This window comes from Anolis sagrei, chromosome 8, assembly GCF_037176765.1.
Source record: "Anolis sagrei isolate rAnoSag1 chromosome 8, rAnoSag1.mat, whole genome shotgun sequence".
Lineage (NCBI taxonomy): Eukaryota > Metazoa > Chordata > Lepidosauria > Squamata > Dactyloidae > Anolis > Anolis sagrei.
The window spans coordinates 1,472,501-1,485,000 of record NC_090028.1 but is presented as its reverse complement, the minus strand read 5'-3'; the positions used below and the strand labels follow the sequence as shown (position 1 = coordinate 1,485,000).

The 12,500-nt window shown below is 38.1% G+C and overlaps 1 protein-coding gene across 3 annotated transcripts in view; it reads right to left on the bottom strand.

The window, feature by feature from the left end:
- NDRG4 (NDRG family member 4) overlaps positions 1 to 12,500 on the bottom strand; it is a 54,380-nt gene that overhangs the window by 39,448 nt on the left and 2,432 nt on the right. For all 3 annotated transcript variants that reach the window (XM_067470932.1, XM_067470929.1, XM_067470930.1), the window contains exons 2-3: positions 7,870 to 7,961; positions 5,026 to 5,070 (exon numbers count right to left, since the gene is read on the bottom strand). In XM_067470932.1, coding sequence (XP_067327033.1) covers positions 5,026 to 5,070; positions 7,870 to 7,938 — 114 coding nt within the window. In that variant the 5' untranslated portion in view covers positions 7,939 to 7,961. The remainder of the gene's footprint in view (positions 1 to 5,025; positions 5,071 to 7,869; positions 7,962 to 12,500) is intronic.

Below are 12,500 nucleotides of genomic sequence, written 5' to 3'. Positions count from 1 at the left end.
CAACCAAAGCCCTCCCAACAGATGGCCATCTATAGAATAGACACCTACATTTGGAAGGGGTCCCCAAAGGTCATTCAGTCCAGCCTCCTTCTTCCAAGCACAATCTGAGCCCTCCTGAGAGATGATCATCCAGGCTGGGCTCAGATTGTGGGACTTCTAAAGGCCATCCAGTCCACCCCCTTGGGATGAGAAAGGGCCATCAGGTCCAATAAACCATCCAAGCCCTCTCGACAGATGGCCATCCAGTCTTAGAGACAATTATATAAATAAAAATGTAATATTCGTTTGTGGGATTAACAGAACTCAAAAACCACTGGCCGAATTGACACCAAATTTGGGCACAAGACACCTAACAACCCAATGCATGTCCTTCACTCAAAAAAAAATATTGATTTTGTCATTTGGGAGTTGTACTTGCTGGGATTTATAGTTCACCTACAATCAAAGAGCATTCTGAACCCCACCAAGGATGGAATTGAACCAAACTTGGCACACAGTTCTCCCATGACCAACAGAAAATACTAGAAGGGTTTGGTAGGCAATGTCCTTTGGTTTTGGAGTTGTAGTTCACCTCCATCCAGAGATCACTGTGGACTCAAACAATGATGGATCTGGACCAAACTCTACACAAATACTCAATATGCCCAAATGTGAACACTGGTGGAGTTTGGGGGAAAATAGAATCTTGACATTTGGGAGTTGTAGTTGCTGGGATTTATAGTTCGCCTACAATCAAAGAGCCTTCTGAACCCCACCAACGATGGAATTGAAGCAACCTTGGCACACAGAACTCCCACAACCAACAGAAAATACTGGAAGGCTTTGGTGGGCATTGACCTTGGGTTTTGGAGTTGTAGTTCACCTCCATCCAGAGATCACTGTGGACTCAAACAATGATGGATCTCATTATGCCCAAATATGAACACTGGTTGAGTTTGGGGAAAATAGAATCTTGACATTTGGGAGTTGTAGTTGCTGGGGTTTCTTCCATTCCAGGTTTTGTAAAATGTCCTTTGGTTTTGGAGTTGTAGTTCACCTCCATCCAGAGATCACTGTGGACTCAAACAAGGATGGATCTGGACCAAACTTGGCACGAATACTCAATATGCCCACATGTGAACACTGGGGGAGTTTGGGGGAAAATAGAATCTTGACATTTGGGAGTTGTAGTTGCAGGGGTTTCCTCCATTCCAGGTTTTGTAAACTGCCTGAGGGCCTTGGAGGAAGGAGGGAGGAGAGAAGCATGGAGCTCCAGAGACCTCCATTTCAGCCCCGTGTTGTAGCTCTGCAACAGTCACAGCAGCCAGGACCGATGGGTTCACTGATGACTTAGAGTGAGACAGGATTGTGGGCTTTCCTGGGATTCAATCTGATACAGGCCAAGAAAGTGAAACCGTTTGAGATCAGGATGCTTGACCAGAGAATATATTTGCCTCTGAACCTCAAGGCCAGCCACAGGAATAAATAATAATAATAATAATAATAATAATAATAATGATGATGATGATGATGATGCTTGATCTAACCAGACAGCCGGGGGGGAGAGAGACACTTAAAACTAAAGAAACTGTTTCGGGACACGCCTCCAGGCTTGGAAGCCTCCTTTTCCTTTAATCTAATTGACCTTCACAGGCTCTGTGATTCCCTCCTGTTTTTCCAAATCTGTCCTTTTCTATCCTCATTAAAAAAGGCAGGTGTTAACTCCTCTGGAGAGCTATCACTACTTGATTCTGAAACATTTCCATCAGGATGTGTAGTTTCACTTTCCCAGCCACTGCCCTCAGAATCAACAGTTTCCAAACCATCAGGGAAAAATACATGTTCAGTAGCCTGTTCAGTTGCATCAGGAAATACAATCAGAGAATCAGGTTCAGGCTCACACGGAGGCTGAACCCCAACAGAAGGATCACTTGTTGCTCTTCCTACCCCAGCATTTGCTCTCATCGGCCTGTAAAGTGATCTTTTTCCTTGGCAGGAGCCATCTAAGCGTGTTTCTCCATGCTTTGGAGTAATATCTATCCAAAGTCCCAGTACAAACAACCCTTTTCCCAGTAAGAGTTTCTCAAAAGGAGCCTTCTTAATGGTCACACGGCCTGAGCATTCCCAGTCGTGTTGGAAGCTGTTTCTATGGGAATTTAATAATAATAATAATAATAATAATAATAATAATAATAATAAAAAAGTTTTATTTATTACCCTTCTACCATCTCCCCAAGGGACTCGGTGCGGCTTACATGAAGCCGAGCCCACAATACATCAATAATAAAAGCATTAACAAACAAACAATACAAAACAGTTAAATTAAATTGGAATCAAATGAATTGGAATCAAAGACAAATGGATGAGAAACTCTCATGGGAAAGTACCTGGTGATATTGACCTAAGCAAGGAAACATACTTGCAGATTAGAGCAGATAGCCAGCTTTGTAGATCAACATGGCTTTGTGGAAACAGAAATTCCACGGCAGATGCAATGCTTTCATGTCTATTTATTGTATTAGGAGATAAAGAGCGCTCTAAGTTCAGTTCAGGCAACATGGCTTTCAAGTGCAACTAGGCCTGAGTTCTCCGGTTCTTGTTTCAAGTCTTGGCTTTGGGTTTAAGTATCTTGGGAAGTTCTCCATGCTCTTGTTTTGTATTCTTGTTCAAGTTTGGCTTATGGACTTAAGCTGCCTTTGCCTTTTGGAACTATTTTTGCACTTTTGGATTTCTAAGAGTCAATTGACTGCTGACTTTCTGGATTTTACACTATATATCTTTTGTGTGTTTTTGCAATACATTGTTTGCTTCTACTCTGGACTCTTGTGTGATGCGCTGGTCATATTTATTTATTTACTATATTTGTATACTGCTGACAGGCGACTCAAGGTGGTTTACAGAGGCAACAATTCAATGCCCAACAACACCATTAAAACATTTAAAACATTAACATATAACATAAAACCATAACAAGATTAATAAGACATAAATCATTTGTGTCTCCTAGTTAAAACGTTGTCCAACATTTTAGGCTTCAAGCCTGGGGTGCGACACCCCAAATCTCTCTGCGACTATTACGCGAGGAAAATATTTTTTTAATTGCACTCAAAAAATGAGCGTGCAACTATTATGTGGCAACGACTAGTGTGTGAGGAAATATGGGTATTTGAATGTTCAAATAAAGCCTGGAATACGTTCACTGCCCTGTTGATCACCAAACCCTGGCTGCCAAGAACTGACCATGCAAAGACACCGCAAATGTCTCTGCGACTATTATGCGAGGAAAACAAAAACATTTAAATGTCACTCAAAAAATCGGCGTGCAACGATTATGTGGCAACGACTAGTGTGTGAGGAAATATGGATATTTGAATGTCCAAAGTAAAGCCTGGAATACGTTCACTGCCTTGTTGACCACCGAGCCCTGGTTGCCAAGAACTGACCATGCGAAGACAACCCATATGTCTCTGCGACTATTATGCGAGGAAAACAAAAAAAAAATTAAATGGCACTCAAAAAATTGGCATTCAACTATTAGGTAACAATGACTAGTGTGTGAAGAAATTTGGGTATTTGAATGTTCAAAGTAAAGCCTGGAATATGTTCACTACCCAGTTGACCAACGAGCCCTGGTTGCCAAGAATTGACCATGCGAAGACACCCCAAATATCTCTGTGACTACTATGTGAGGAAAACAAAAAATTTAAAATGGCACTCAAAAAATTGGCGTTCAATTATTATGTTGCCAAGAACTGACCATGTGAAGACACCCCAAATGTCTCTGCGACTATTATGAGAGAAAAACAAAAAATTAAAATGGCATTCAAAAAATCGGCATGCAACGATTATGTGGCAACGACTAGTGCGTGAGGAAATTTGGGTATTTGAATGTTCAAATAAAGCCTGGAATATGTTCACTGCCCTGTTGACCAACGAGCCCTGGTTGCCAAGAATTGACCATACGAAGATACCCCAAATATCTCTGCGACTATTATGCGAGGAAAACATTTTTTTTAATGGCACTCAAAAAATTGGCGTGCAACTATTATGTGGCAGCAACTAGTGTGTGAAGAAATATGGATATTTGAATGTTCAAAATAAAGCCTGGAATATGTTCACTGTCCTGTTGACCAGCGAGCCCTGGTTGCCAAGAATTGACCATACGAAGACACCACAAATGTCTCTGCGACTCTTACGTGAGGAAAACAAAAAATTTTAAATGTCACTCAAAAATTGGCGTGCAACTATTATGTGGCAGCAACTAGTGTGTGAAGAAATATGGGTATTTGAATGTTCAAAATAAAGCCTGGAATATGTTCACTGTCCTGTTGACCAGCGAGCCCTGGTTGCCAAGAATTGACCATACGAAGACACCCCAAATGTCTCTGCGACTATTACGTGAGGAAAACAAAAAATTTAAAATGGCACTCAAAAAATGGGCGTGCAACGATTATGTGGCAATGACTAGCGTGTGAGGAAATATGGATATTTGACTGTTTGAAGTAAAGCCTGGAATATGTTCACTGCAAAGACACCCCAAATGTCTCTGCAACTATTATGTGAGGAAAACAAAAAAAATTAAAATGGCACTCAAAAAATGGATGTACAACTATTATGTGGCAACGACTAGTGAGAGAGGAAATATGAGTTATTGAATGCTCAGAGTAAATCCTGGAATATGTTCACTGCCCTGTTGACCAACGAGCCCTGGTTGCCAAGAACTGACCATGCGAAGCAATGTCTCTGTGACTATTATGCGAGGAAAATAATTTTTTTAAATAACACTCAAAAATTGGGTGTGCAACTATTATGTGGCAACGACTAGTGTGTGAGGAAATATGGGTATTTGAATGTTCAAATAAAGTCTGGAATATGTTCACTGCCCTGTTGACCAACGAGCCCTGGTTGCCAAGAACTGACCATGCGAAGGCTGCAACTGCTCTCCTGTGACCGCAGCACATTGCCTTCCATCAGCCAAAGCACCTCTCAGGTCAGGAAAAAGGCCCCGATCCCATCCACAAATACATAAAGGAGCCCCAAACTTACCTTCCAATCTGTGTCCACAGCAGACAGGAAAGTGTCTGAATTTTCCTAGAATGAAGGAAACAGGAAAGTAATTTGTTTATTCCTGTTGTGGCTCAGTTTGATTCTGAGTCTGAAACATAGTTCCCTGATGAAGAGGATGATGGGATTCGGATTTCTAGGCCTGTGTCTGTGCCTGTCTCAGACAATGCAGCAGGGGAGGCAACAAGTCCGTTCTCAAGGGAAAAGAATGCCAGTGAGTTAGATAACGGCCAGGTGGAATTGTCTTCGCCTGCTCAGCCTTCCCACGGTGATTTGGTCCAGCTGGACCAAACTGATAAGGAGAGCACTGAAGATAGTGAATTAATGAGCAGGCAAGAACGCTTAGATTGGAGGGTCAGGAGGAGTTCTCGCTTAGCTAGTAAGAAAGAAGCCAAGTCTGTCAAAGGTCAGCGCAATGCCTTCATGGTTGCAGAGGGTATATTGAGGTCTCTGACTGACAAAGAGAAATTGTCAGTTCAACGTGGCTCTTTCCATGCAAGCTTCTATGGATTAACCTTGGCCATAAGCAGCATAATATTGATAATAATGCTATAATGGAATATAATAACAATAATACAATATAATAACTATCTATTTCATGTGACATGTAGTATTACAAATAATATTACAGTATAGTGATATAGTACAATATAGGAATATACAATACAAATACTGTGCTGTGCTAATAATATGATATATTGTATACCCGCGTAATATTGATAATAATGTTATAATGCAATACAATATAATAATAATATATTTTATGTTACATGTACTATTACTAATAATATTCCAGTATAGTGGTATAGTACAATATAGTAATATATAGTAATATATAATACTAATTCACTGAAGATAGTGAATTAATGAGCAGGCAAGAACGCTTAGATTGGAGGGTCAGGAGGAGTTCTCGCTTAGCTAGTAAGAACGAAGCCAAGTCTGTCAAAGGTCAGCGCAATGCCTTCATGGTTGCAGAGGGTATATTGAGGTCTCTGACTGACAAAGAGAAATTGTCAGTTCAACGTGGCTCTTTCCATGCAAGCTTCTATGGATTAACCTTGGCCATAAGCAGCATGCGTATGGCTTCCTGGATCTGGGATTTTGGGTCTTGTGTTTCACTGTTTTCCAATAGACTCTGAGTTGCAACAATTCCTAAGGTTAACGTTCGCCATCAGACTTTACTCAATGCAATGTTTGGGAAGCCGGCTTAGCATGAAAGACGTTACCGTTTTATGTGAGCTATTATCGTTGTGATACAATTATTCATACTTCTATCACGATATAAAATTATATATTTATTAATATTTATGTCATTATTTTAAAGATTAATTTGTAATAAAAGTGCTTATAATATTATAATGTAATAAATTATAGTTATTCTAATGTACTGCATCATAACAAAAGTGTTTATAACATTATATTATAATATATGACATTATAACAAAAGTATTTACAATGTTATAACATAATGTATTACATTATAATAAAACTGATTATAATATTATAAAATATTATGACATTATTCCACCCGACAGACGGCCATGCATTCTCTGCTTAATAATAATAATAATAATAATAATAATAGAATCCTAGTTGGGAGGGTTCCCCAGAGGTCATCCAGCCTAACATAATAATAATAATAATAATAATAATAATAATAATAATAATAATAGAATCCTAGAGTGGGAGGGGTCCCCAGAGGTCATCCAGCCCAACATAATAATAATAATAATAATAATAATAATAATAATAATAATAGAGTTGGGAGGGCCCCCCGGAGGTCATCCAGCCCAACATAATAATAATAATAATAATAATAATAATAATAATAATAATAATAGAATCCTAGAGTTGGGAGGGGTCCCCAGATGTCATCCAGCCTAACATAATAATAATAATAATAATAATAATAATAATAATAATAATAATAGAATCCTAGAGTGGTAGGGGTCCCCAGAGGTCATCCAGCCCAACATAATAATAATAATAATAATAATAATAATAATAATAATAATAATAGAATCCTAGTGTTGGGAGGGGCACCCAGAGGTCATCCAGCCCAACCCTATTCATTCCAGGCAGAAAGACACTATTTGATCCCTCCTGACAGATGGTCATCCAGCTTCTTTTTAATAATAATAGATAATAATAAAATATAATCCAAGAGTTGGTAGGGACCCCCAAAGGCCATCTAGACAGATGGCCACCTAGCCTCTGCTTAATTATAAATAATAATAGAGAATCATAATCATAATAATAATAATAGAAGCCTAGAGTTGTTAGGGACTCTAAAGGTCATCCAGTCCAACTTCCTTCTTTATGCCAGGCAGGAAGGCACAATCCAATCCCTCCTGACAGATGGCCATCTAGCCTCGGCTTAATAATAATAGTAATCGTAGAATCCTGGAGTTGGAAGGGATCCCCAAAGGTCATCTAGACAGATGGCCATCTAGCTTCTACTTAATGATGATGATGATGATGGATTCCTAGACTTCAAAGGGACCCCCCAAAGGCCATCCAGTCCAGCCCCCTTCTTTCTTCCAGACAGGAAGGCACCATCTGATCCCTCCTGACAGATGGCCATCTAGCCTCTGCATAGTAATAGTAGTAGTAGTAGAATCCTGGAGTTGGAAGGTATCCCCACAGGTCATCTAGACAGATGGCCATCTAGCCTCTACTTAATGATGATGATAATAATGATAGATTCCTAGACTTCAAAGGGACCCCCAAAGGCCATCCAGTCCAACCTCCTTCTCCCTGCCAGGCAGGGAAAAAGCAGCACCCGATCCCTCCCAGCAGATGTCCACGCGGCATCGTCCCACTCACCATCTCGGTGTCCTGACCCCGAAGGAGCGGCTTTTCCTCGGTGAAGCGCTGCTCGTGCAGCCCGGCCATGGCCACCTCCTGCAGCAACAGTCCTGCCCGGGAGGGAAGGGAAGGGAGACCCCTTAGACGCACCCCCAAAGGGACCCCCAAAGGCCACCCAGCCCAGCCCTCTCCCCCCCCCACATTGCATTTAATTATATTATATTGCATTTAATCATATATTGTATTGTAATGTATACTATATGGCATTATAATGTATTATGTTATATATATACATTATTATTATTATTATTATTATTATTATTATTATTAGGTTGCCTTGGGATTACCATAAATACAAAATGACTTGAAGGCACAATATTTAATTGCATTGTATTAAATTATATTATATTGTATTTCATTATATATTGTATTGTACTGTATTTAATTATACTATATGGCATTATAATGTATTATATCATATTATTATTATTATTATTATTATTATTAGGTTGCCTTAAGGTTGCCATAAATACAAAATGACTTGAAGGCACAATATTTAATTGCATTGTATTTAATTATATACAGTATTGTATTATACTATATTGCATTATAATATATTATATAATATTATGTTATTTTATTATTATTATTATTATTATTATCAGGTTGCCTTAGAATTGTCAAAAAACACAAAATGACTTGAAGGAAGAATATTTATATTTAATTATGTATTGTATTGTATTATACAATATTGCATTATAATGTATTATAATATTATATATTTATTATATATAAATTATTATTATTATTATTACATTTCCTTAGGACTGCCATATATACAGAAGGCAAAATATTTAATTGTATTGTATTTAATTATATATTGTATTATAATGTTTTATATAATATTATATTATGTTATATTATTATTATCAGGTTGCCTTAGGATTGCAAAAAATTACAAAATGACTTGAAGAAACAATATTTAATTATATTATATTTAATTATGTATTGTATTATAGTATATTGCATTATAATGTATTATATTATGGTATATTTATTATATATAATTGCATTATTATTATTATTATTATTATCAGGTTGCCTTAGGATTGCCATATATACAAAAGGCACAATATTTAATTTTATTGTATTTAATTATATATTGTATTGTATTTAATTATACTATATTGCATTATAATGGTTTATATAATAATATATTTTGTTATATTATTATTATTATTAAGTTGCCTTAGGATTGCCAAAAATACAAAATGACTCAAAGGAACAATATTTAATTATATTTAATTATGTATTGCATTGTATTATACTATACTGCATTATAATGTGTTATAGTATGGTATATTTATTATATATAAATTATTATTATTATTATTATTATTACATTTCCTTAGGATTGCCATATATACAGAAGGCAAAATATTTAATTGTATTGTATTTAATTATATATTGTATTATAATGTTTTATATAATATTATATTATGTTATATTATTATTATTATTATTATCATCATCATCAGGTTGCCTTAGGATTGCAAAAATACAAAATGACTTGAAGAAACAATATTTAATTATATTATATTTAATTATGTATTGTACTATAGTGTATTGCATTATAATGCATTATATTATGGTATATGTATTATATATAATTGCATCATCATTATTATTATTATTATTATTACATTGCCTTAGGATTGCCATATATACAAAAGGCACAATATTTAATTGTATTTAATTATTTATTGTATTGTATTGAATTTAATTATACTATATTATATTATATTATTATTATTATCAGGTTGCCTTAGGATTGCAAAAAAAATAATACAAAATGACTTGAAGGCACAATATTTAATTATATTATATTTAATTATGTATTGTATTGTATTATAATATATTGTATTATAATGTATTATAATGTATTATTATTATTATTATTATTATTATTATTATTATCAAGTAGCCTCAGGCTTGCCAAAAATACAAAATGACTTGAAGGAACAATATTTAATTATATTTAATTATGTATTGTATTGTATTATACTATATTGCATTATAATGTATTATAGAATTATATATATATTATATATAATATATATATATATATTATATATTATTATTATTATTTATTATTACATTTCCTTAGGATTGCCATATATACAAAAGGCACAATATTTAATTGTATTGCATTTAATTATATATTGTATTGTATTTAATTATACTATATTGCATCAAAATGTATTATATTATTTATATGTAATGACATTATTATTATTATTATTATTATTATTATTATTGGGTTCCCTTAGGGTTGCCATAAATACAAAAGGATTTGAAGGCCCACAACAATTGTACTCGAGCGCATCATGGAATTAATGCACATTTGACCCCACTTGAACCACTCAAGGCTATAGAATCCTATGGGAACTGTAGTTTCACAAGTCACACCCAAGGAGGAAGAAGAAGAACAGGAGGAAGAGGGAGAAGGAGTTTTCGTTCTAGTTAGCTTTCAGAATGTTTTACCATGTATTGTTATTATTAGATGAGTTTTATAGATTGTATACGTATAGATTTAATGCATTTGCATGTGAGGTGGATTGTTGAAGGGCGTTGAGCTGTGCCCCAAATGTGAGAGGGATATAAAACAAGGAGGTAAATAATAAATAAGTAGAGAAGAAAGAAAGAGGAGAAGGAACAGAGGTGGAAGAAGAGGAGGAGGAGGAGGAGGAGGAAGAGATGGTGGAAGAGGAGGTAGAGGGAGAAGGAAGAGAAAGAGGAAGAAGGGGGGTCAAGGAGGAGAAGGAAAAGAGGAGGAAGAAGAATAACAGAAGGAGAAAAAAGAGTGGAAGAGGAGAAGAAAGAGATGGAGAAAGAAGAGGAGGAGGAAGATGAAGAGGAAGAACAGTGGAAGAGGAAGAAGAGAAGGAGAATAGGAAGACGGGAGGGAAAGAAGGAAGAAAAGGAAGAACAGGAGAAAGATGCAGAAGAAGGAGGAGAGGAGGAGGTGGAGGGGAAAGAAGAGGAAGGAGGAAGAAGAAAAAGGAGAAGAGAAAGAAGAGGAGGAGAGGAAGAAACAGTGAAAAAGGGAAGAGGAAGAAGAGAGGGAAAGGAGGAAGAAGAGGAAGAACAGGAGGAGAAAGATGCAGAAGAAGGAGGAGGAGAGGAGGAGTTGGAGAAGGAAGAAGAGGAAGGAGGAAGAAGAAAAAGGAGAAGAGAAAGAGGAGGAGGAGGAGAGGAAGAAGAGAGGGAAAAGAGGAAGAAGAAGAACAAGAGGAGAAAGATGCAGATGTAGGAGGAGAAGAGGGGGAGGTGGAGAAGGAAGAAAAGGAAGGAGGAGGAAGAAAAAGGAGAAGAGGGAGAAGAGAAAGTAGAGAAGGAGGAGAAAAGGGAGAAGAGAACGTGAAAAGGGAAGAGGAAGAAGAGAGGGAAAGAAGGAAGAAGAGGAGGAACAGGAGGAAAAAGATGCAGACGAAGGAGGAGAAGAGGGGCGGTGGAGAAGGAAAAAGAGGAAGAAGAAAAAGGAGAAGAGAAAGAAGAGGAGAAGGAGAAGGAGAGGAGGAGGTGGGGAGGAAAAAGAAGAAGAGGAAGGAGGAAGAAGAAAAAGGAGAAGAGGAAGAAGAGGAAGAAGAGAAGGAGGAGGAGAGGGAGAAGACAGGGAAATGAGGAAGAAGAGGAAGAACAGGAGGAGAAAGATGCAGATGAAGAAGGAGGAGAGTAGGAGGTGGAGAAGGAAGAAAAGGAAGGAGGAAGAAGAAGAAAAAGGAGAAGAGGAAGAAGAGAAAGAAGAGGAGGAGTAGGAGAGGAGGAGGTGGGGAGGAAAAAGAAGAAGAGGAAGGAGGAGGAAGAAAAAGGAGAAGAGAAAGAAGAGAAGGAGGAGAAGAGGAAGAAGAGAGGGAAAGGAGGAAGAAGAAAAAGGAGAAGAGAAGGAAGGGGAGGGAGGAGAGGAGGAGGAGGAGGAGGAAAGAGCTGCCTCATTGGGGGGTGGGTCTCCTTTGCCTGGGACCTGTCTCCTTCTCCTCCTTTGCTCCTTCCTTCCTTCCTTCCTTCCTTCCTTCCTTCCTTCCTTCCTTCCTTCCTTCCTTCCTTCCTTCCTTCCTTCTATTCTTCCTCCCTTCCTTCTCCCTGGAGCAAGCCATGAGCTCTGCATCTGCTGCCAAGTCCCTGCCAAGAAGCAGCAGCAGCAGCAGTCCAGACTGCGGACGGGGGGGGGGGGGGGGAGAACAGGGGGGGGCGTTTCCCCAGGCCACGCAGGAAACAGAACAGATGGGGAAGGGGGGGCAAGGGACAGGGACCCCCCACCCACACACACATCCACCCACCCACTCCTGATGCTTCCTGGGAGGGGGCGGGGAGGGAGGGAGGGAGGGAGGGAGGGGGAGGGCCCAGCCCCCCTCCCCGCCCCCTCTTCCAAGAGAGCTGCGTCAAACCCCCAAAAAGGGACTGGGGGGGGGGGCACCGAAATACCCTCCCCCCCTTGGGTTGCATCAGGGACCCACACCCCTCTCAGGGGATCCACGATACAGGGAGATAGATTAGATAGGTAGGTCAGGTAGGTAGGTAGAGAAAGAGATGGATGGAGAGAGAGATAGAAAAATAGATAGATAGATAGATAGATAGATAGATAGATA